Source organism: Nomascus leucogenys, chromosome 7b, assembly GCF_006542625.1.
Source record: "Nomascus leucogenys isolate Asia chromosome 7b, Asia_NLE_v1, whole genome shotgun sequence".
NCBI lineage: Eukaryota > Metazoa > Chordata > Mammalia > Primates > Hylobatidae > Nomascus > Nomascus leucogenys.
The window spans coordinates 3,727,595-3,748,203 of record NC_044387.1 but is presented as its reverse complement, the minus strand read 5'-3'; the positions used below and the strand labels follow the sequence as shown (position 1 = coordinate 3,748,203).

At 52.6% G+C, this 20,609-nt stretch overlaps 1 protein-coding gene across 3 annotated transcripts in view; it reads left to right on the top strand.

Moving 5' to 3' along the window:
* Nucleotides 1-19,587: 19,587 nt before the first annotated feature.
* The window catches only part of TBC1D22A (TBC1 domain family member 22A), a 400,970-nt gene continuing 399,948 nt past the window's right edge, over nt 19,588-20,609 (top strand). The window contains exon 1 of one of the 3 annotated variants that reach the window (XM_030815341.1): nt 19,588-19,817. In XM_030815341.1, coding sequence (XP_030671201.1) covers nt 19,756-19,817 — 62 coding nt within the window. In that variant the 5' untranslated portion in view covers nt 19,588-19,755. Of the gene's footprint in view, nt 19,818-20,024; nt 20,299-20,609 lie in introns of those variants that run through there. The other 2 variants (XM_030815343.1, XM_030815342.1) reach the window with 2 other exon arrangements.

Sequence of the window (20,609 nt, the reverse complement as noted above, 5' to 3'; positions counted from 1 at the left end):
TGGAGTGAGATCACTGGGCAGACGGGACCTGGAGCCTAGGCTGTGAGGACACAGCCAGAGGCCGTGAGCGCTCAGGAGTGCCATAAACTGTGATTTCGAGACTGATAAGGCCAGGCTAGATAGCTTGCTGGGTGTGTCTTGTTTGCCTTTTTATATTTGAGGCCTATAAAAAAATAGTGAGAAAATAGCAAGATGCCCAGGAGACAGGTGATCTGATTCAGCCAGCGAGTGGGAGGTGGAGGCACCAGTGACTCCCCCTAGCCAGGGACTGGAGGCAGGCAGGTCTGGGGACAAGAGGATGAGGGATGGGGCCACATTTGGAGCCTGGTGCACTGAGAGTAAAAGAAGAAAACCTGCTCCAACAAACCCATGAAATTGAAAATAACACCACCTGGAGGCGTGTGCAGAGGGTGCTGACTCCAGCTTAAAGAGAGGGTATGGTCCGGGCGCGGTGGCTCACACCTGTAATCCGAGCACTTTGGGAGGCTGAGGCAGGCAGATCATGAGGTCAGGAGATCGAGACCATCCTGGCTAACATGGTGAAACCCGTCTCTACTAAAAATACAAAAAATTAGCCAGGTGTGGCGGTGGGCGCCTGTAGTCCCAGCTACTCGGGAGGCTGAGGCAGGAGAATGGCGTGAACCCAGGAGGCGGAGCTTACAGTGAGCCAAGATGGCGCCACTGCACTCCAGCCTGGGAGACAGAGTGAGACTCCGTCTCAAAAAAAAAAAAAAAAAGAGTGGGTATAGTAGGTATGATGGCCTGGCGTGGTGGCTCATGCCTGTAATCTCAGCACTTTACTAGGCCTAGGCGGGCAGATCACCTGAGGTCAGGGGTTCAAAACCAGCCTGGCCAACATGGTGAAACCTAAAAGTACAAAAGGTTTTTTCTACTAAAAGTACAAAAAAATTAGCAGGGTGTGGTGGCGGCTCATGCCTATAATCCCAGCACGTTGGGAGGCTGAGGCAGGTGGATCACTGAGGTCAAGAGTTCAAGACCAGCCTGACCACCATGGTGAAACCCCGTCTCTACTAAAAATACAAAAAATTAGCTGGGCATGGTGGTGGGCGCCTGTAGTCCCAGCTACTCGGGAAGCTGAGGCAGGAGCCTCGCTTGAACCCAGGAGACAGAAGTTGCAGTGAGCCGAGATTGGGCCATTGCACTCCAGCCTGGGCGACAAGAGCAAAACTCCATCTCCAAAAAAAAAAAAAAAAAAAAAAGGCAATAATGGGGCATATGTCATATGCTGTCAGGACCTTCTGAGGCTGTGTCATGAGCATGTCCATAAACAAAAAATTTTTTATTTATTTTTTGAGACAAAGTCTTGCTCTGTCGCCCAGGCTAGAGTGCAGTGGCGCAATCTCGGCTCACTGCAACCTCTGCCTCCTGGGCTCAAATGATTCTCCCGTCTCAGCCTCCCGAGTAGCTGGGATTACAGGCACCCACCACCACACCCAGCTAATTTTTTGTATTTTTAGTAGAGATAGGGTTTTGCCATGTTGGCCAGGCTAGTTTCGAACTCCTGACCTCAGGTGATCCGCCTGCCTCAGCGTCCCAAAGTGCTGGGATTACAGGTGTGCACCATCGTGCCCGGCCAAAAAATTTTTTTTAAAGGTAATGATAGATATATCGTCATACAGATTGATGAATACATAACAGCATTGTGTATATTCACAGGCCCCGAACAGCAAAGACACAAAACCATAAAGGAATGGACACGAATGCAACCGTGTATGGGAGGGCTTGGCAGATGCATTGGGATCCCAGCACAGCCAGGGCAGAGGCCAGGAACCACACCTTAGCGCACAGAGGCCCAAGGCTCAAAGTCCAGAGTGCTGTGCTCACCCAGGATGTAGGAGTAGGCAGTCACCACATGGGATCCACGGCCCCAAGTCAGTGGTAAAGCAAGGGAGAGTCTGGTGAAGGGAGGGACCAAGGTAACAGGGCCAGAGAAAGTCGCTGACCAGTGGTGGCCAGGCCAGGCCACATATCCAAGGCCTGTCCTCCAGGTTTTGTTCTGTTAATAACAGCTTCATTGAAATATGGCTGGGTGCAGTGGCGCACGCTTGTAATCCCAGCACTTTGGGAGGTCAAGGCAGGAGGATCACTTGAGGTCAAGAGTTCAAGACCAGCCTGGCCAACATAGCAAAACCCTGTCTCTACTAAAAATATAAAAATTAGCTGGGAGTGGTGGCCCGTGCCTGTAATCCCAGCTACTTGGGAGGCTGAGGCATGAGAATTGCTTGAACCTGGGAGGCAGAGGTTGCAGTGAGCCGAGATTGCGCCATTGCTCTCCAGCCTGGGCGACAGAGCAAGATTGCGTCTCAAAAAATAAATAAATAAATAAAATAAAAATAAGTAAATAAATATAATTCACATACGATTCACTCATTCAAAATGTACAGGTCACTGCTGATGAGTATATTTACAAAGTAATACAACCATCACTAAAATTGATTTTAGAACATTTCCATTACCCATAAAGAAACGCTATACCCACTAGCCCTCACTCTCCACACCTCCCTTCCACCTGCCGTGGCCATTAATCTACCTTCTATCTCTGTGGATGTTTTTACAGTTCATCCATGTTGTACATATATTTATTTATTTATTTATTTTAGAGGGATTCTTGCTCTGTCACCCAGGCTGGAGTGCAGTGATGCGATCTCGGCTCACTGCAAGGTTCACCTCCCGGGTTCACGCCATTCTCCTGCCTCAGCCTTCTGAGTAGCTGGGACTACAGGCGCCCGCCACCACGCCTGGCTAATTTTTTTTTATATTTTTAGTAGAGACGGGGTTTCACTGTATTAGCCAGGATGGTCTCGATCTCCTGACCTCATGATCCACCTGCCTCAGCTTCCCAAAGTGCTGGGATTACAGCCGTGAGCCACTGCGCCCGGCCACATATATTCTTATATATGTACACCTGAGGTCAGGAGTTCGAGACCAGCCTGGCCAACATAGTGAAACCCCGTCTCTACTAAAAATACAAAAATTAGCCAGGTGTGGTAGTGGGCGCCTGTAATTCCAGCTACTCAGGAAGCTGAAGCAGGAGAATTGCTTGAACTCAGTAGGCGGAGGTTGCAGTGAGCCAAAATCGCGCCTGCCCTCCAGCCTGGGTGTCAGAGCAAGACTCCGTCTCAAAATAAAATAAAATAAAATAAAAAAATGGTGAAAATGGTAAATTTTATGTTATGTGTACTTTACCAAAATAAAAGATTAATTTCTAGGGTGACTGCCCACGCAGGAGATTAGGGTATCCAAGATGGGCCATGACAGCAGGGATGGAAACAGATGGATTCAGATCAAGGTTGTCGCAAAGCAGAAACGATGGGATGCAGTGATTGACAGGATGTGGGGTGATGGGTGCCTGTCATTCGGGTGGGAACATGAGCAAGGAGCATCCCACGGTGCCTGTGGGGTTTTGTGTTGGAGTCTGGAGGTCATTCCTTGGTGAATAGATGGGAGTGGATCTGCTTGAAGCAAGGAGGGGAGGGGACCAGGACCAGGGAGCCCCATGTCCTTGATTATCAGGGACAATCCTAGTATCTGCCTACTGTGCTATCTTCATTGTTGCTGGTGCTTCCGTTCACTTGCTGGAGTAGCCCTGCTGTGGGATTAGTAATCTGGTCATCCACCAACACTCAAAGGCAGGGCAGCGAACAGGTGACCTCACTTAGACCCTGAGCAGAAACAAAACAGCTTCAAGTGGAGCCCATGAAGGAAACTGAGATGGCCCAGCCAGAAAGGCAGGAGGAAAGCAGGCTCATAGCACCCCAGGGAAGGCGGAGAGAGGGAGGATGGTCGTGTGGAGCCCCAGCTCCACCTGCACTCGCTGGGAGCCTTCACCCCGCCGTCAGAGCCTCAGTTTTCTCTCACATGTGAAACAACGATAATGATCACAGAGCAGAATGGCTGAGGGCTCAAGATTCAAGTCCAGACTGCGAGGAAGGGCGGTGAGATCTTGGGCCAGGGTTTCCTAGGACGGCACTGTGGACATCTGGAGCTGCATGACTCTTGGTGGCAGGTACCATCCCCTGCACTGCAGGATGTGCAGCAGCATCTCTGGCCTTCACCAAAGGCCAAACAACCCAAAGTGTCCCCCAGACATTGCCAAATCCCTCATGAGAACCTCCACCTTCCAGAAATCACTCGATTTCTCTATGCTTTGGTTTCTTCCTCTGTAAGTGCAGATACTAAAACCAACCTCATGGGATGTTACGAGGGTTAAATAGTATCGTAAATGCAAAGCGCTTGGCATAATAAGGGCTCATTAAATGTTAGTTCATAAAATCAGAGCGAGCCGCCCTGGCAGACTGTTGAGCCCAGCGTCTGGGGTACTGTTGGTGCTCACTCGGTGGCGGCTGTGGTCATGTTTCTCTGAGGCTGGTCTGTGCACAGCGATCAAGAGACCAAGGTGGGGGAGAAAGCCTCAGGGGCTACCTCCGGAGGGACTTCTGTCCCCAGGCAGCAGCCAGAGGCACTTGGAGGGCTGCACTCCCCGCTCAGGGCCTTGCTGATGCTAAGCGGCAGAGGGGATCCCTGCTGGACTCTGCAGCCCCTGTGCTGCACGCTTCCTTCCCATCCTGGCAGGACCAAGCTGCTGGGTCTGACTGAGTTTTGGGGCTCTGGGAAGTGGGCTCCTGTGACCATCATGCACTCCCCACAGCGGGAGACACACCCAGACATCCCTGGGCTGTCCTCTGGTGACCAAATCCCCCTGGTTTGCTGGACTTTCCTAGTTTAGCGCTTCAAGTCCCATGTCCTGGGAAACTTTTCACTTTTAGGAGGTGGATGGCTCAAGTTGTCCCGATTCCGGGTTGTATAGCCGTCCCCAGGGATGGGCTAGGCCAGCTGCACCCCGGGCCCTGAGCTCCCCTTGCTGGGCTCATCTCAGGTGGTGCTGGGAGATGACCTCATTTAGACCCGGAGCAGAAATGGAACAGCAGCGCCAATCAGCAGCTGCTCAGGAGTCAAGGGCGTGTGGGTCTGCCCCAGCCTCTCCGCAAAGGGGTGTTTGTGGGATATGGAAAATTCCACGTGCAGTCTTCTCCCACAGACAGGAGGGGTTGGGAGGATGCCCCCTCCCTTGGGGACGCACCCAGTTTTGTTTCTTGCTTGTCCACTAGTCAAGGGTGAGAGCATTTGGGGCCGGGAGGCACAGACCCTCAGAGATGCTGATTCATTGGGTTTGAGGCAAGGTGGGGTGAGAATCCGCACTTTTCACACCCTCCTCAGGGGATCTGGATGCAGGTGGTCCTTTTGACGCACAGTGAGATACAGGAGGGACCTGCCTTGCTCTGTCCCACCCAGGGTCAGGGGCCCAGGCCCTGAATCACTCTGCACCTGGGCCTGGGTGGTCACCTGCTCACTGGCCACGGCCCCCAGAGGACAGCTGAGGGATAGATGCCCGGATGGAGCCCAGCACAGAGCCAGTATGACGTTGCTGCTACTGAGATTCGGTGTCTGCCTCTGTCCACTTGAACTCTGGCCTCTTGTATAGGTGGGCACCTGGTGCCAGGAGAGAACCCTGGCAGGGAGCTGAGGGACCTCTGTGGTCAGGCTGCGTCACCGGCCAACCAGGGAGCTTGTGCCATTCCCATCCCCTTGCTGCCCCCACTTGCCCTGAAAGCAGACACGGGGGTTGTAGGAAGCCAGGTGTCTCTCAGTGTCTGTCCTGGTGACGATGGGACCTAGAACGTGCTTCCCCACCCAAATCCCTCCCACATTCAAAGGGAAGCCTGGGTCTCAGCGGTCAGGGTCCAAGCAGCTCGGCTTCGCCGCCGGTGACTGCTTAGGGGGTAGGAATTGGGGTGGCCTTTCTTGGGACTGCCCCTCTAACCTGCCCCTGTAGCTCCTGCAACAGCCTCCCAAGAACCAGGGCTGAGAGGAGAGCCTCCCAGAGGCCACTGCTTCGCTTGTGCCTTCACCCCCTTCCCTCCCCAAGGTGGCTACTCTCTCGCCCCAGCATCTCCTCTGTCCTCTCTCCTTCCTCCCCACCGGGGGCTGCTTACCGTCAAGAGTGGAGGGGTGACAGAAACAGCATTGGCAGGGGAGCTAGGGCTGAGTCTAGCTCTGTCTTAAATATATTGCTAGTTTCTAGGCCTCAGTTTGCCCACCCACAAAATGGGAGTATTGGAGGCAGGAATCTAAGATGCCCACCTGCTCTGATACTCCAAGGCTCCGTGGGCACATTCTGAGTCTGCCGTTTCCCACAGACACAGCCGACTAGCTGCTGCTTTCTCTGTACATTTTGTGACTTCCCTGGGAGCAACATGTAGGAAGGACCAAGTTTTGAGGTACACAGAGCTTGCTTTGTCCCATGAAGGAAAAAAAATTCCATGCTTTAATCTTCTTCCTCTTCCAGTGAAGAACAGCCTGAAGTGGCCTGTCTGCGAGTCACGGTGTTAACTCAGATCCCAGGAAGATGTTCACGAGATGCTCCTTGGCCAGGCTGCCGCCATCCACTCGCGGGTAAACAGTCTCTGAATCAGGGCTGGCTAGCAGCTGACAGCCAGGGCAGGAATTCTGCAGGGCAATTGGCAGGATGTCACCCGAAGGAAACATTTTGTGTTGTGCGTTGCGGTAGAAAAGTGGAATGAGGCTTAGGGGTTGTGAAAACAGATTCCTCAAGCCTTCACGGAGGACCTCTGTGCTGGAGGTCTCACCCAACAGGTCTTGCAGGCTGGTCTCAGAGAAGTTCATAGAGCTGTGCGTGGAGTCACGCAGCCTTCTCACCCATTCAGTACCGATCCCAGACATTCGTGGGATACTTGCATCTCCCTATAGCACTTTCCCATGTATTGTCTCATCTGATCTTTAGAAGAACCCTTCTAGGCATGCAGGACAGTGCTGATTACCTCATCCTACAGATGGGAAGATGACGCTCAGAAGGGGGCTGGGATGTGTCCAGGTCACATGGAATTGGGGCCACCTGACCCTTGGCCAGCTCTTTGGCTGCATGTGGCATTTCCAGATTTCCAGTGGGTGATGTGATGCTTGTGACTCAGAGGGGTGCCCCGGAGATGAAGGGAGAGGAGGCGTGGGGCAGTTCTGGGGAAACTGCCTTGCAGGGGATGAAGGGAGAGGAGGCGTGGGGCAGCTCTGGGGAAACTGCCTCTCAGGATGTGCGTCGGGGCTTTCCCAGACGTCCAGTGGCATCCAGCATGGTATGGGGCTAGGGTCATGGGGGCAGGGCATCAGGAGGCTGGCACTCCTGCCGTGGGTGGATGGCATGAGGAAAGGAGGCTTCAGGCATCTTCCTGCGTGGGAGAAACAACGCCTAGTCCCTTAACACGTCCCCGAATCCTTCGGCTGCTAGCACTCCCCAGCCCATTGTCTGTGCCCACTGGAGCCCGTGTGGGTCGTGATTCTGCCCTGTAGGAGCTCCCCATGGGAGTGGAAGGAAAGGCCAAGTTCCCCAAAGACAATGTCAGTTTATACTCAGGGAGGGGCCCACGGGAGGGAGCAAGCCCTGGAAGCTGGGGGCTGGAAGTCTGGAGCCGGGGCTGGGGTAAGGTGTTTGCCCGGCCTCAAAGCATGCAGTGATTTCAGTGAGTGAGGGTGCAGGGTGAGGGATGGCTCCCAGGCAGAGGGCGCCAGCAACAGGCATGCTGGAGTGTGTTGAGAGACAGAGTACTGGGCCGTGGCAAAAGAGGAGCCCCCAACCTGGAGAGGCCTTGGGTCCCAGAGCGAGGAGTCCGCTGTTTCCCACAGACACAAGCAGCCGCTGACGGTTCTTGAGCAGAGCGTTTTATGATGGGGCGGTGCTGGGCAGCAATCACTGGGGAGGGCCATGGGGAGAGGCCAGCAGGGGACCAGGGCCCCCTCTCTTGGCTCTAACAGCCCCACTGTGCCATGGGCAGGATGCCTGGCAGGTCCGACTCCAGGCATGGCCGAGGCCAGCTGCCGTGGAACAGTGTCTGGGGTCAGTGGCTGACAGGAGTGAACGAGGAAACGAGGAAATGGGGCAGGGCGGGGAGGGCGTGGCACGCACTCCACCAGGCCCCAACAGGTGCCCAGTCTGCCACACACCCCTGGCCTTGGCCTGGTGCCTGATAGCTGCCCCTGCTAGGACCTGGGGGTGCAGCCCAGCTCTGACAGCTCTGGGAGTGAATCCTGGGCTAAGAGCCATGAGTCGTCTTTCAGGGTTCAGCTGCTCCGCTGAGGCTTAAACCAAAAGGTCATCAGCTCCCATTCAGCCTCCCTCTCCCCTGCTTCCTCCTTCCTCCTCCCTCCCTCTCCAGCTCTTCTTCCTCCTCCCTCTCCTCCTCGGGCTCCCTCCCTTCTCCCTTGATCTTTAGAAGAATCCTGGGAGAGGGGCAAGACAGTGGCAGTTATCTCCATCTGACACAGGGGGAAGGTGAGACCCAGAGAGGGGCTGGGACTTACCCAGGCCACTTGCCCTGCTCCCTTCCTCCCACGCCCTACCAAATCACATTGTGCACTGGGAACAGTATACACGAGAGCCTTGGGCCCTCCTAAGTGGGGCTGCTTTTCCTAGAATTGCCATCAACATTTCTAAACAACATGGCCCATCTGGGGGCAAAGCCTCCTCCTTTGTAATGACCCCTGCCACAGTGAGGGCCTGACCCTTTGCAGGCCATTGCAGTCCGTAGGCTTGACTCTGCCTTCTGGCAACAGAGCTGGGGGAAGGCCCAGGAAGGATCAAGAGGGTTCCAGGCCCTAGGGCTCTATCTCCCCACTTCCCTCAGGTCACATCCAGTGCACTATCAAGTATGTCATCAACGATCAAGTGAGGACCCGGGGAAGCTCGGTCGGGAAGGCGGGGGGCTATGACCTACTGGAAGTTCCCATAGCCAGAGTGATGGGGATGAGGGAGAGGTGCTGGTTTGGGACACAGCCTGCTGCAGGGACTCACAGAGCCAAGGACAGAGCAGAGCAGGCGTGGCAGGCGGTGTGAGGACCCGGCCCTGGCAGCTGGGAGGGTGCCTGGATGATGGTCCCCCTGCTGGAGACCCCCTCTCTTGCCTGTCTCAGTTGGCCTGGGCTTTGTCCTCTGCTGACCAACACCCTCCACACATTGCTTGACACTCACAGTGGGGAGGTGTCTGGTCTTGGGTTCCATGGCTGCCCTTTGCTAAGGGCACCAACAGGGATGTGGTGATCAAGGATCTGGGCAATTTCTTTGCCGGCGGCTGAGGCTGGGCTCCCTTGGGGCTCCCAGCACACTGTGCAGGCGTCTCATGTCCAACATGGATGCATTCTTATTAACCAGGCACCATTCCAAACAGCCTATGTGTCCATTAGTTCTGGCCACAGCTTATTCTTGGTGAAAGACTGCAGGTGGCTGCAGCCTTTGCTTCTCTCTGTGCCATCTAGAGATGGTCGTGACTGCTGTGACAAGGGCGGGTGACCTGCACAGCACTGCCCCTCCTGTGGGAAGGTCCCGGCGTCCTGGAGGTCCACATGGGCTAGGGCCAGGCGTTTTTCCCTCGGGAAGGCTGCTCTCACCTTCCCCATCAGCAGACATGGGAGGTCCTGGTTCCAAGCTGAGGCCCCTGCAGTTGTAGAGGGCCACTCTGATGGGGAGGGAATGCTCCTGGGTTCTGCTGGCACAGCCTGCTTGGCACAGTGTGGCACTGGATGGAAAGAGGAGAGACCAGGGGATCTCCCCCTGCAAAACGCCACAAGTGCCTTGCTTCTCGGGACCTCAGTTTCCCCAATCCTAAAACAAGAGATTTGGGGTCAGGCACCAGGAACACTTTAAGTTTGGGCCTTGGGCCTTCCCAAGTGGAGACGCTGCCTAGGGGTCAAAATGTGTGAAGGAAGAGGGGTGTGGGAAGCCAGGGTAACCAGAGGACTCAACCTCCTCCAGCAGATACACACAGGGGTTACCACACCAACGTGTGGCCCTTGAGGGCTCCCTGGCTTAGCACAGCCCCTCACTCCTCTAGCCCTGGCCCCTGCCCCTCAGGCCCCTAGCACCCCTGGGCCCAACACTGGGTCCCATGCCTCCCCGACCCCCATCCCCAGGCCCCGCTCTTGCTTCCCGCAAGTCCTGCCCCACGCCCCTGGGAGCCTCTGCTTCAGTGAGGATGGGTCCTTCTCCACAGTGACAGAGGGGATGGAGATGTGGCAGGAGTTCCTTGGAAGGTGCCATAGGGCATCACTTCATGCCAGCTGTGGCTTGGTCCCTTGGGTAGGGGAGTAGAGGGGAGTGGCTGCCTTTGGATCCACTGCCAGCGAGCTTAACTCCTCCAGAATGGCACGTCCCCCCACCCCTTGCAGTGTCCCCAGCAGACCTGGGTGGGCAGCCACCATCCCTCCTTTGGAAGAACCAGTGTCATCCGAAGGTGGTGAGGAAGTGGGAGGATGATGCCGAGTGGCCAGTACAGACCCTACAGGGCCAGATTCCTGAATTTTATTTTTGTTTGGATCGCTAAGCATCAGTACTATAAACAGCAATTAGCCCTGCCTGGATTCTCTCATGTGCCCAGGTTCATGCCCGATTGCATTGAGCCCTCTGCCCCAGCAGGTGAGGAAACAGGCTCAGCTGAGAAGGCTGCCCAGATTTGCACAGCAGGATTGAAATCCATGTCTGTCTGGTTCCAAAGTCAGGGGTTCATCCACCTTACCACTCAGCCTGACCCGCAGGCTCTTAGGATTGGAGAAAAGAGGTGTTTGCAGTGTCTCAAAATAAAAGACCACCCCCCCCCCGGTCTTTCTTTCCAACCAGTGCCACACTGTGCCAGGCAGGCCATGCCACCAGAACCCAGGAGCATCCCCTCCCCACCAAAGTGGCCTTCTGCAACTCCAGGGGGCTCAGCTTGGAACCAGGATGCCAAACCGTGCACAATCCCAGCACAAGTGTGGCGCCAGCACCTTGTCTGCCTTCTCCCCTCACCCTCAGGGTGTCCATTTCTGAGATGCCACACGGGCAGGCCCTTTAGTGCCAGCCTCCCCACACCATGCACTTCTGGGTCTATGTCCACCCAAAAGTGCCATTCAGGCTGGTGGCCCCACCACACTTTCCATCCTGGCCCCCAGGTTGTGATGTCATAAGGGCACAGAGTTCCCAGGTCTGTGTCCCCAGTTCCTAGCATGAGAGGCCCAGTCAGATACCTGGGAGATGCCTGCTCTCTGGGCCACTTTCTCTGCTGGTGTTAAGTGACAGACCAGCTCCTTCCTTCACTCTAGCAGCTGCGGGAAGTCCAGGGATGACACAGCACCATGGGGCCATAGGGCTTTCCAGTTGCCACTCCATGCCAGGCTTCACGTCACTTACAGACTCACTCCCTACTCTGCATTCTGTCATATTTTCTCAGAGATTTTGGTTTCCAAACTGCCTTCCAGTCCATTAGTTCAGGGGATTCCCATAATGACTCTGGGAAACACACAGGGCAGGTGTCCTCATCTCCATTTTACAGGTGGGAAAATGGGGGCTGGCCGTGTTTACAGCACAGTGTAATCAGACACAGGAGACATGAGACCAGGATGCAGCTTGCAGACGGCCAGTCTGGGCTCCCTCTGACATCTGCTGTCCTCTCTCTATCCTGCCTGAGTCACTTTGGGTTGGACTGGCCATGAGTCATGGCCGACTGTGGCTCCTGCGCGTTTGCTAAGGGTGGGGGTGGGGACCCACGTGCTGCAAAGGACCATGGGAGGAAATGCCACAGCTGGTTGTGTTTCCGATTAGCAGTAGGACTGTGGCCAGGGCCCTGCAAGGTGAACTGGACAGTGAGTGGGCTGTGGGGTCAGCAGCTGGACTCCAAACCCTGTTCCCTTCACTCTAGCTGGGGGACTTTGCCTCTTGAAGCCCCTACTTTCTCATCTTTAAAATACAAATCATGATACCCACTGTGTGCACCATCCCCTCCCCACCCCCACTGCCACCCTCTGCCCCCACTGTCACCCCCTGCCTCCCCACCACTGGGCATCTGGTGAGGGGGGATGAGGAGGATGCTGAGGATGCTGGAATTTGCTGAGCTTGAGAGGTGGAGAGGGTTGCAGATGCACACGGGAAAGGGACTGAGAGGCCTGCAGGTGAGGTCTGGGCAGGAGGTCTGCAGGAGCACGGCAGAGGATCGAAGGCGACGGAAGGGGCTGAGGGTGGCTGTGAAGGGCGCCATGCCTCTCAAGGGTGCATTTAGGAGGCTTGTTTGCATGAGCCGTGGCATAATGGCCCTCCTCTGTCTACCCTGAAAGCCTCCAAAAATCAGTCTTATTCTTCAAAGCATTTGGATTTGCATTTGTTGTTTTTCCTGGATGTGAAAATAATTGATCAATTTTTTGGGGGTGGGGGTGTCTTTTTAATTTTTTTTTTTTTCATCTAAGAAAGCATTTCGGTGGCTCATGCCTGTAATCCCAATGCTGGCCAGGTGTGGTGGCGTGTGCCTGTAATCCCAGCTACTTGGGAGGCTGAGGCAGGAGAATCACTTGAACCTGAGAGGCATGATACGGCTGAGATCATGCCACTGCACTCCAGCCTGGGTGACAGAATAAGACTGTCTCAAAAAAAAATAAAATAAAATAAAATAAAAAATCCTAAAGCTCCAACATAATCCTTGACTCCACATCCTGGATCCTGGTGCAAGGGGTGGCGTCCCAAGGCCTTGGGCAGTCCTGCTCCTGTGGCTGCTCTGTGGGTTGGGGTGGAGTGCCGGCAGCTTCTCCAGGTGTAGGTGCATCTGCTGGTGGCGCTACCATTCTCGAGTCTGGAGGATGCAGTCCCCTTCCCACAGCTCCACTAGGCAGTGGAGTTCACTCTGTGTGGGCCTCCAACCCCACATTTCCTCTCCATACTGCCCTGGTAGAGGTTCTCTGTGGGGGCTCTGCCCCTGGTGGAGGTTCTCTGTGGGGGCTCTGCCCCGGTAGAGGTTCTCTGTGGGGGCTCTGCCCCTGGTGGAGGTTCTCTGTGGGGGCTCTGCCCCGGTGGAGGTTCTCTGTGGGGGCTCTGCCCCAGTGTAGGTTCTCTGTGGGGGCTCTGCCCCTGGTGGAGGTTCTCTGTGGGGGCTCTGCCCTGGTGAAGGTTCTCTGTGGGGGCTCTGCCCCTGCAGCAGGCTTCTGCCTGGGCACTCAGGCTTTCTCATACATCCTCTGAAATCTACGTGGAAGCTGCCACCTTTATTCTTGCATTCTGTGTGCCCACAGGTTTAACACCACATGGAAGCCACCAAGGCTTATGGCTTGTATCCTCCAGAGTGGTGGCCCAAGCTGTACCTGGGGCCTTTGAGCTACAGCCGGAGCTGGAGCAGCTGGTATGTGGGGAGCAGTGTCCATAGGCTGAGGACTGTCCTGGGCCTGGCCCCTGAAACCATTCTTTCCTCCTAGGCCTCTGGGCCTGTCATGGGAGGGGCTGTCTCCAAGATCTCCCAAATGCCTTTGAGGCCTTTGTTCCATTGTCTTGGATATTAGCACTTGGCTCCCTTTTAGTCATGCTAATCTCTCTAGCTAATGGTTGCTCCCCAGCCTGGTTGGAGTCTTTCCCTGCCACATGGCCAGGCTGCAAATTTTCCAAACTTTCATGCTCTGCTTCCCTTTTAAATATGAGCTCCAACTTTCCTTTGCTCCAATGTGATCACTGGCTGTGACAAGCAGGCAGGCCACCTCTTGAATGCTTTGCTATTTAGAAATTTCTTCTGCCAGTTACCCTAGGTTATTACTCTTAACGTGTCTTTACAGCAATGCCCTGCTTCTTGGTACCAGTTTTCTGTTAGGCTATTTTTGCAGTGTTTATAAAGGAATACCTGACGATGAGTAATTTATAAAGAAAAGGGGTTGAGTTGGCTCATGGTTGTGCAGGATGTACAGGAAGTGTAGTGTTGGTCTCTGGTAGGTTTCTGGTGAGGCCTCAGGGAGCTTTTACTCATGGTGGAAGGCGAAGCGGGAACAGGCATGACACATGTTGACAGCAGGAGCTACAGACCTGTATTTCTTTTGAAAATATATTCTTTGATTTATTTAAATATATAGTTTAAAATAAGCTTGAAAAATATATACTTGGTTTAAACAATCATACCCATTTCCTATTGTGGTTTTTTACTTCCTTATTTGTAAGAGTCTCATATATTAACCCTTTGTCAGACATAGCACATATATTTTGTCCAATTAAAAAAATTTTTTCGACAAACAAGTAAACATTTTAAGTGTCAAATCCACCAGTTTCTCTCAACATGGCCTTTGGTGTTGTAGTGGATATTGGGATTGTTCCTGGATATTGGGATTCTAACCCTCCCTTGTTGGGCAGCACAAAATTTGGGAGGATTGACTCTCATTGCCAGCTACAAGGGAGCATCTGCCAGGTGACAGGTCCCCAAGTGACACTGGATGACCCAGCTCTTCTCCCTCTTGCTTACAATTTTGGGCAGAATATACAGAGGATGCAACATCCTGAGATAAGGTGGAACTGTCCTGAACAGCTCAGGCTTTGTGCTCATCTCCCCTAGATCAGGATGTCCTGCAATGCTGTAGCCCAGTGGACCCAGTTGCATTTGGGGTAGAGAACCCAGAGGAGAGTGTGCTTTTCAAGCCCCTCAGCTGTGGTGTGAAGTGGGGGCATCTGCAGACAACACTCCAGTGGGTAGCTTTCCTGATTGCTGGTGGACTGGCTCGCCATGGATCCTAGGCTTGGGTTGATGTTTGGGGCCTCTCTGTGAATAATAAAGTTGCTTTGTCTGACGTGTTGTGCAGGTGTTCTGTTTTACCAGACTAGACATTAAGAATGCAGAGGGTAGGCCAGGCGTGGTGGCTCACGCCTGTAATCCCGGCACTTTGGGAGGCTGAGGCGGGTGGATCACGAGGTCAGGAGATCAAGACCATCCTGGCTAACATGGTGAAAACCCGTCTCTACTAAAAATACAAAAAATTAGCCGGGCGTGGTGGTGGGCGCCTGTAGTCCCAGCTACTCGGGAGGCTGAGGTAGGAGAATGGCATGAACCCGGGAGGTGGAGCTTGCAGTGAGCCAAGATTGCACCACTGCACTCCAGCCTGGGTGACAGAGTGAGACTCCATCTCAAAAAAAAAAAAAAAAAAAAAAAGAATGCAGAAGGTGGAGGTATGACTGCTGCAGCAGCTAGGTCAGCTTTGAGCCCCTGCCAAAGTCAAGAACCCTTGCAGAACTCTGGCTGCTGGGTTTGTGTAAAGCCTCCTGGCAGTCTTAGGAAACTGAGCAGAAATTGGTGAGGTGTTTAAGTGTGCTCTCCTGGAATTGGTAAGCAATGTATAGTGCTCCCTTCCCAGGGACTGATACTAGTTCACAGTATTTCCGCTCTCTAGCATCCTGACTAGAGGTAAGCACATGATCCCAGGGGCCCAACAGAGGCATCCTGTGACCTCAAGGGGAAGTTTTCCTTGGCAAAGACTTAAGAGACTGACAGAAGGAGACAGGCCCCTTGGGTCATTGTTGAGCTGCTGTATCAGCCCTTCTCCAAACTCTGAGCTACTTCTGGGCTTTTTCATTAACCAACTAATTCCCTTTGTAGTATAAGCTAATTTGAGCTGAACTTTGTCATTCTTGCAACCAACAGCACCCTAACTCATCCTGACTTAGTGTCAGGAAATGGCATGTTGCTAGTCCCTGTAATATCAAAATGGCTGAAAGGAGTTGGGGAAGAGGGCAGTGAAGACGATGCCTGCCTCTCGCAGTGCGAAACTGGGGACCTTTGCTATATGCCATCAATTATTGTGGTAGGCTGAATAATGAACCCCTGAAGATATACCAGGTCTTAATCCTGGGACCTGCAAATGTTACCTTAAATGGCCAAAGAGAGTTTGCAGGTGTGATTGAGCTAAGGGCCGGGTGATGGGGAGATCAGCCTGGACTGGATTATCCAGTGGGCCTGACGCGAGGTCAGAGGGATCCAGGAGGAATCGGAAGGAGAGAAGATGATGTGATGATGGCAGTAGAGATTAGAGTCATCTGCTTTCCAGACAGAGGAAGGAGTGTAGGCCAAGGAATGTAAGTGGCCTCTAGAAGCTGAAAAAGGTAAGAAACTGACTATCCCCTAGAACCTCCAGAAGGGGGCAGCCTTGCAGACACTTTGACTTCAGCCCAGTGAAGCGCTAAGACTTTGGACTTCTGACCTCCAGGATTGTAGGACAGTAAATGTGTATTGTTTTCAGCCACTAAGTCTGCAGCATTTCGCCAACAGCAGCCTTAGGAAACCAATACAGATAGAACAGTCAGCTTTTTACTTTGGGGCACAGGCTCGGTGCCTATGGACAGTACAGTGCCAGGAACCTTAGCAGGCAGAACCCACCATGTGGGAGTGTGGCAGCTCACTCAGTAAGGTCCTGTGAGAGATATTCTAAGCCCGGAGCAGGCCATCTGAAAGCAGAGAAGGCAGAAAACACTTCCCGAGGAACCCAACTGGCATTGCAAATCCAGCCATCCTGAAATACTATTGCAATTTTTTTTTTTTTTTTTTTTGAGGCAGGGTCTCACTCTGTTGTCTAGGCTGGAGTGCAGTTGTGTGATCCTAGCTCACTGCTGCCTTGAACTTCTGGGCTCAAGTGATCCTCCTGCCTCAGTCTCCTAAGTAGCTAGGACTAAGAGTGTTTACCACCATGACTGGCTAATTAAAAAAAAAAAAAAGTTTTGTAGAGATGGGGTTTCCCTACGTTGCCCAGGCTAGTGTTGATCTCCTGGTCTGAAGTGATCCTCTCACCTCAGCCTCCCAAAGTACTGGGATTATAGGTGTGAGCCACTGTGCCTGGCCTGCTGCACTTTTGTTTGCCTTTCCCCACAACAGTTCAATGTAGCTCAGTGCATAGCACAGTTCAAACTCAATAATTATATTTTAATGTATTATGAAACATTTTATACATGTAAAAACTCATAAAGAACATAACAACACCTGAATATAGCCCATCTGCCTTAAGAAACAAAGCATAATAGCACAATTGATCCCCTATGAATTCCTTCCTGTTCACAGTCCCCACCCATACCTATAGGCAACCACCCTCCTGAATTTATCTTTTACCACTTTTTTTTTTTTTTTTTTTTTTTTTGAGATAGGGTTTGGCACTATCGCCAAGGCTGGCGTGCAGTGACATGATCATAGCTTGCTGCAGCCTCAAACTCCTGGGCTCAAGGGATCCTCCTGCCTCAGCCTCCTAAAGTGCTGTGATTACAGGCATGAACGACCATGCCTGGTTGCATTCTCATCCTTTAAAAGAAAATAGTACTAAATGGTATCCTATCATGTGAATTCATATTCAGCTTTTTCTCATTCAACACTGTGGAGTCAGGTGCAGTAGTGCTCGCATCTGTACTCAGCTACTCAGGAGGCTGAGGTGGATCACTTGAGCCCAGGATTTTGTGCCCGGCCTGGGCAACATAGTTAAGCCCCATTTCAAAAACAACCTCACAGTTTGTAAAATTCATTTATGTTGATGTATGTAACTAATGTATTCATTTTTACTAACTTATGGTATTCTACTGCATAACTGTGTAAATTATTGATTCTGCCATAGATGGCATTTTGGTTGCTTCTCCCCCAGACCTCAACTACCACTAGAAGCAACGTTGCACTGAACGTTCTTGTTTTTGCACGCATAGGCAAGGTACTGTAGAGCACATACCAAGAGTGGAATTGCTAAGTTATAGAGTATCTTTGCTAGAAGTTGCCAAGTGGCCATCCAAAGTCAGCGAATGAATGTACACTCCTACTGGCAGTGCAAGAAAGTTCTGCCCTGCTCACAAATCCACATCCTTATTAAGTTTGGTAAAGACAGATTTTTAAGTTTTTGCCAATCTGTTAAGTGTAACATGGTACATCCTTAGTTTTAATTTGCATTGCTGCTCAATACTTGTTGCAAAAATGAATAAAAAATGTTCCACTTATTACCTTTGGGATTTGAGGATCTGTCCGAATTCCTAGGTCCCATATCTAGACTCCAACATCTGTATTACTTTGGCTTTCAAAACTGGCCTTCTACTCATACTCTTTTTCCATCTTCACGTTTCTGTTGTGATCCTAGTAATCCTTTGCTTAGCTGGTTTTGAAGCCTTCAAGTCAATCTCAGCCTCACTCCTTCGCCTGAAAACAGTAGGTAGCAAAGTATACTGTACGCTATAAAAAGCACCCGGATCTAAGGTGTAACCAGTCACTAAGTGCTGCCAGTTTTTCCTTCCTTTCCCCTTCCATCAGGTTTATCCTGCTGTCACCTTGCTCACTGGTTCTTGCAATAAGCCAGACTGAGCTGGAAAGAACCGCCATGGTCCTCAATGTTGTCTGTAGGGGACCTCATTGTCTGAGGCTGTCAGGGCTCTGTCAGGAGGAGACACCCCTGGGGCCTTCTGAGCTCTACTAGGAGAGGATTCTAGGAGAGTAGGATGCCTTGCACACAGTAAGTACTAAGTCAATGTTACTTACCAGTAAATGAAGAGGCATGGGAAATTGTTATTATTTTTGAGAAGGAGTTTCGCTCTGTCGCCCAAGCTGGAGTGCAGTGGCACGATCTCGGCTCACTGCAAGCTCTGCCTCCCGGGTTCACGCTATTCTCCTGCCTCAGCCTCCAGGGAAATTCTTAATCAGAAAATATGTCTTATCAAATTTTTGTTTTAAAAGAGAACTGGCAGGAGCTCCAAATACACTTAAAGCTCCAGTCTGAAATGACAAGTCCCTGAGCCTTCAATCTTTGGTCTAAGACGCACGGAAATGTAATGCAAACTAGACACAGTTTTTTTAGTGATTTTCTGCACACACACACACAACTAAAAAGATCTAGTCATAACGTGTGCACCTGCAGTTCCAACTACTGGGGAGGGTGAGGCAGGAGGATCACTAGAGGGCAGAAGTTCGAGACTAGCTTGGGCAACATAGCAAGACACCCAACCCCAGTCCCCCCCGGAAAAAAAGAAAAAGGTAAAAATAAATTTAAAAAGAGTAAGAAGGAATGTAAAAATAATTTTAATTCATTTTATTTAATCCAATACATTAAAAATGTTACCTAACATGCAAACAATATACAAATTATTTTATACGACGTCTTTGGAATCCTGTATTTTACACGTAAAGCGCATCTCACTCCGGACTAGCCAGGTTTCAAGCACGTGATAGCCGCACAAGGCTGGAACCCAGTCCTGGGGAATTAATTCTTGTCCTCGGTGCTCAAACCATTCTTCCCTTCAAGCCTGGCCTAATCCCCACTCTCTCTCATCTCTTCGAATACGCTCCGCGGTTATGCCCCTCACCTCACTGCACTGCAAATATTTCGTCCACTGAGTATTTGCTGATCCTCACTCAGTGCCGGGTGACCCAGGTTGACCAGCACCCGCAGCCGCCCTGCCACTGTCGGGCCGGGTATGGTGTGTCTGGCTTCCCTCTGTTCTCGGCCGGCTCCGAAACGCGCTCAAGAGAAACCGGAATCAGACATGGGCCCAGTTCAGCTTTGGAAATGAGGAGCTCGAGGGTCGGGCGGCTCCTGGGAGTCCGTTGCCGGCAGGAGGGCGCCGCTGTTGCGTCGGGCGAGCCAGGGGCGACGGACTGAAGCAAACTCGGAAACCCTCTGCTCCCTCCGCGATGCGTGTGACGTGCGTTGCGCGGCGTCGCCCTTTAATAACGCCGGGCGCTCGGAATGCTGCGTCACTCGCCACCTGGGACTTAGGCGGGACTTCCGGGCGCGCGTAGGCACAACTTCCGAAAGGAGGCGGAATTGCTTCTGGGCTCTACGCTCTGGAGTCCCTGGACCAGTGAGGGGCCACCCGGGTCACACAGGAAAGGGCCGCTGGGGGAGGGCCGGCTGCACTCGGGGTGTCTGGGCCGCGGGTCTGAGGGATGAGGAGGGGCCATGGCCAGCGACGGGGCCAGGAAGCAATTCTGGAAGCGCAGCAACAGCAAGCTCCCGGGCAGGTGGGTGTGCCGGAGAGGGCCAGGTCGGGGTCAGGGGTCAGAGGTCAGGTGGCCGCGTTGGCCTCCTGGGCTGCGGGGGGAGTCGGGGGTCTGGAGAGGGCAACATGGACTCTGAGGAGACTGCTGGATGGTGTGACGGGCGTTGGGGGACTCGGAGGTCGGAGCGTGGGGTCTGGGGGTGACAGTGGCTGCACGTAGGATCGAGGCTTGCAAGGACGAGGAGGAGCTATTGGCGTTTTTCCTGACACTGGCAGACTTCTTTCCGAGAAACTCCTGGGCTCCCTGGGGAGGCTGGAAGGAACTGATTCGGGTCATGCCGTGAAGTTTGGTGGAGTCCGGAAGCTGGCCGGGCTGAGGCCCCGTCTGCTGGGCAGATCAGTTTCTGCAGGGGGTGTGGTGTTTTTGACCCACTTGATTTGCATCTGGTCTCTTGTGGGCTGCTGCTCTTGCCTTGAGCGTGGAAGAGGATTAGAGTTTCCCTGTGAGTTTCCATGTTTCTGCTTGCTGGTCTCAAAACCAGCTCCTATATTGTGTTAGCAGGAAGTTTTTTTTTTTTTTGCGCCTAGAATGACCTGGGTACACCCTAGATGCCATTACAGCTCCAGAGCTCCAGAGTCCTTGTCTGATTGCTGTGGCGCTGAGCTCTGCCAGGGCCCTAGGGAATGAGACATTACGTGGAGGGTACCTAGGATAAAATCAGCCACTGGTGAAAACAGATCAGAGATAAGCAAACGTCAAGATTTCAGAACATAGTTCTGTTCCAAAGTTGAAGGCTGGAATGCTGAAAATTAT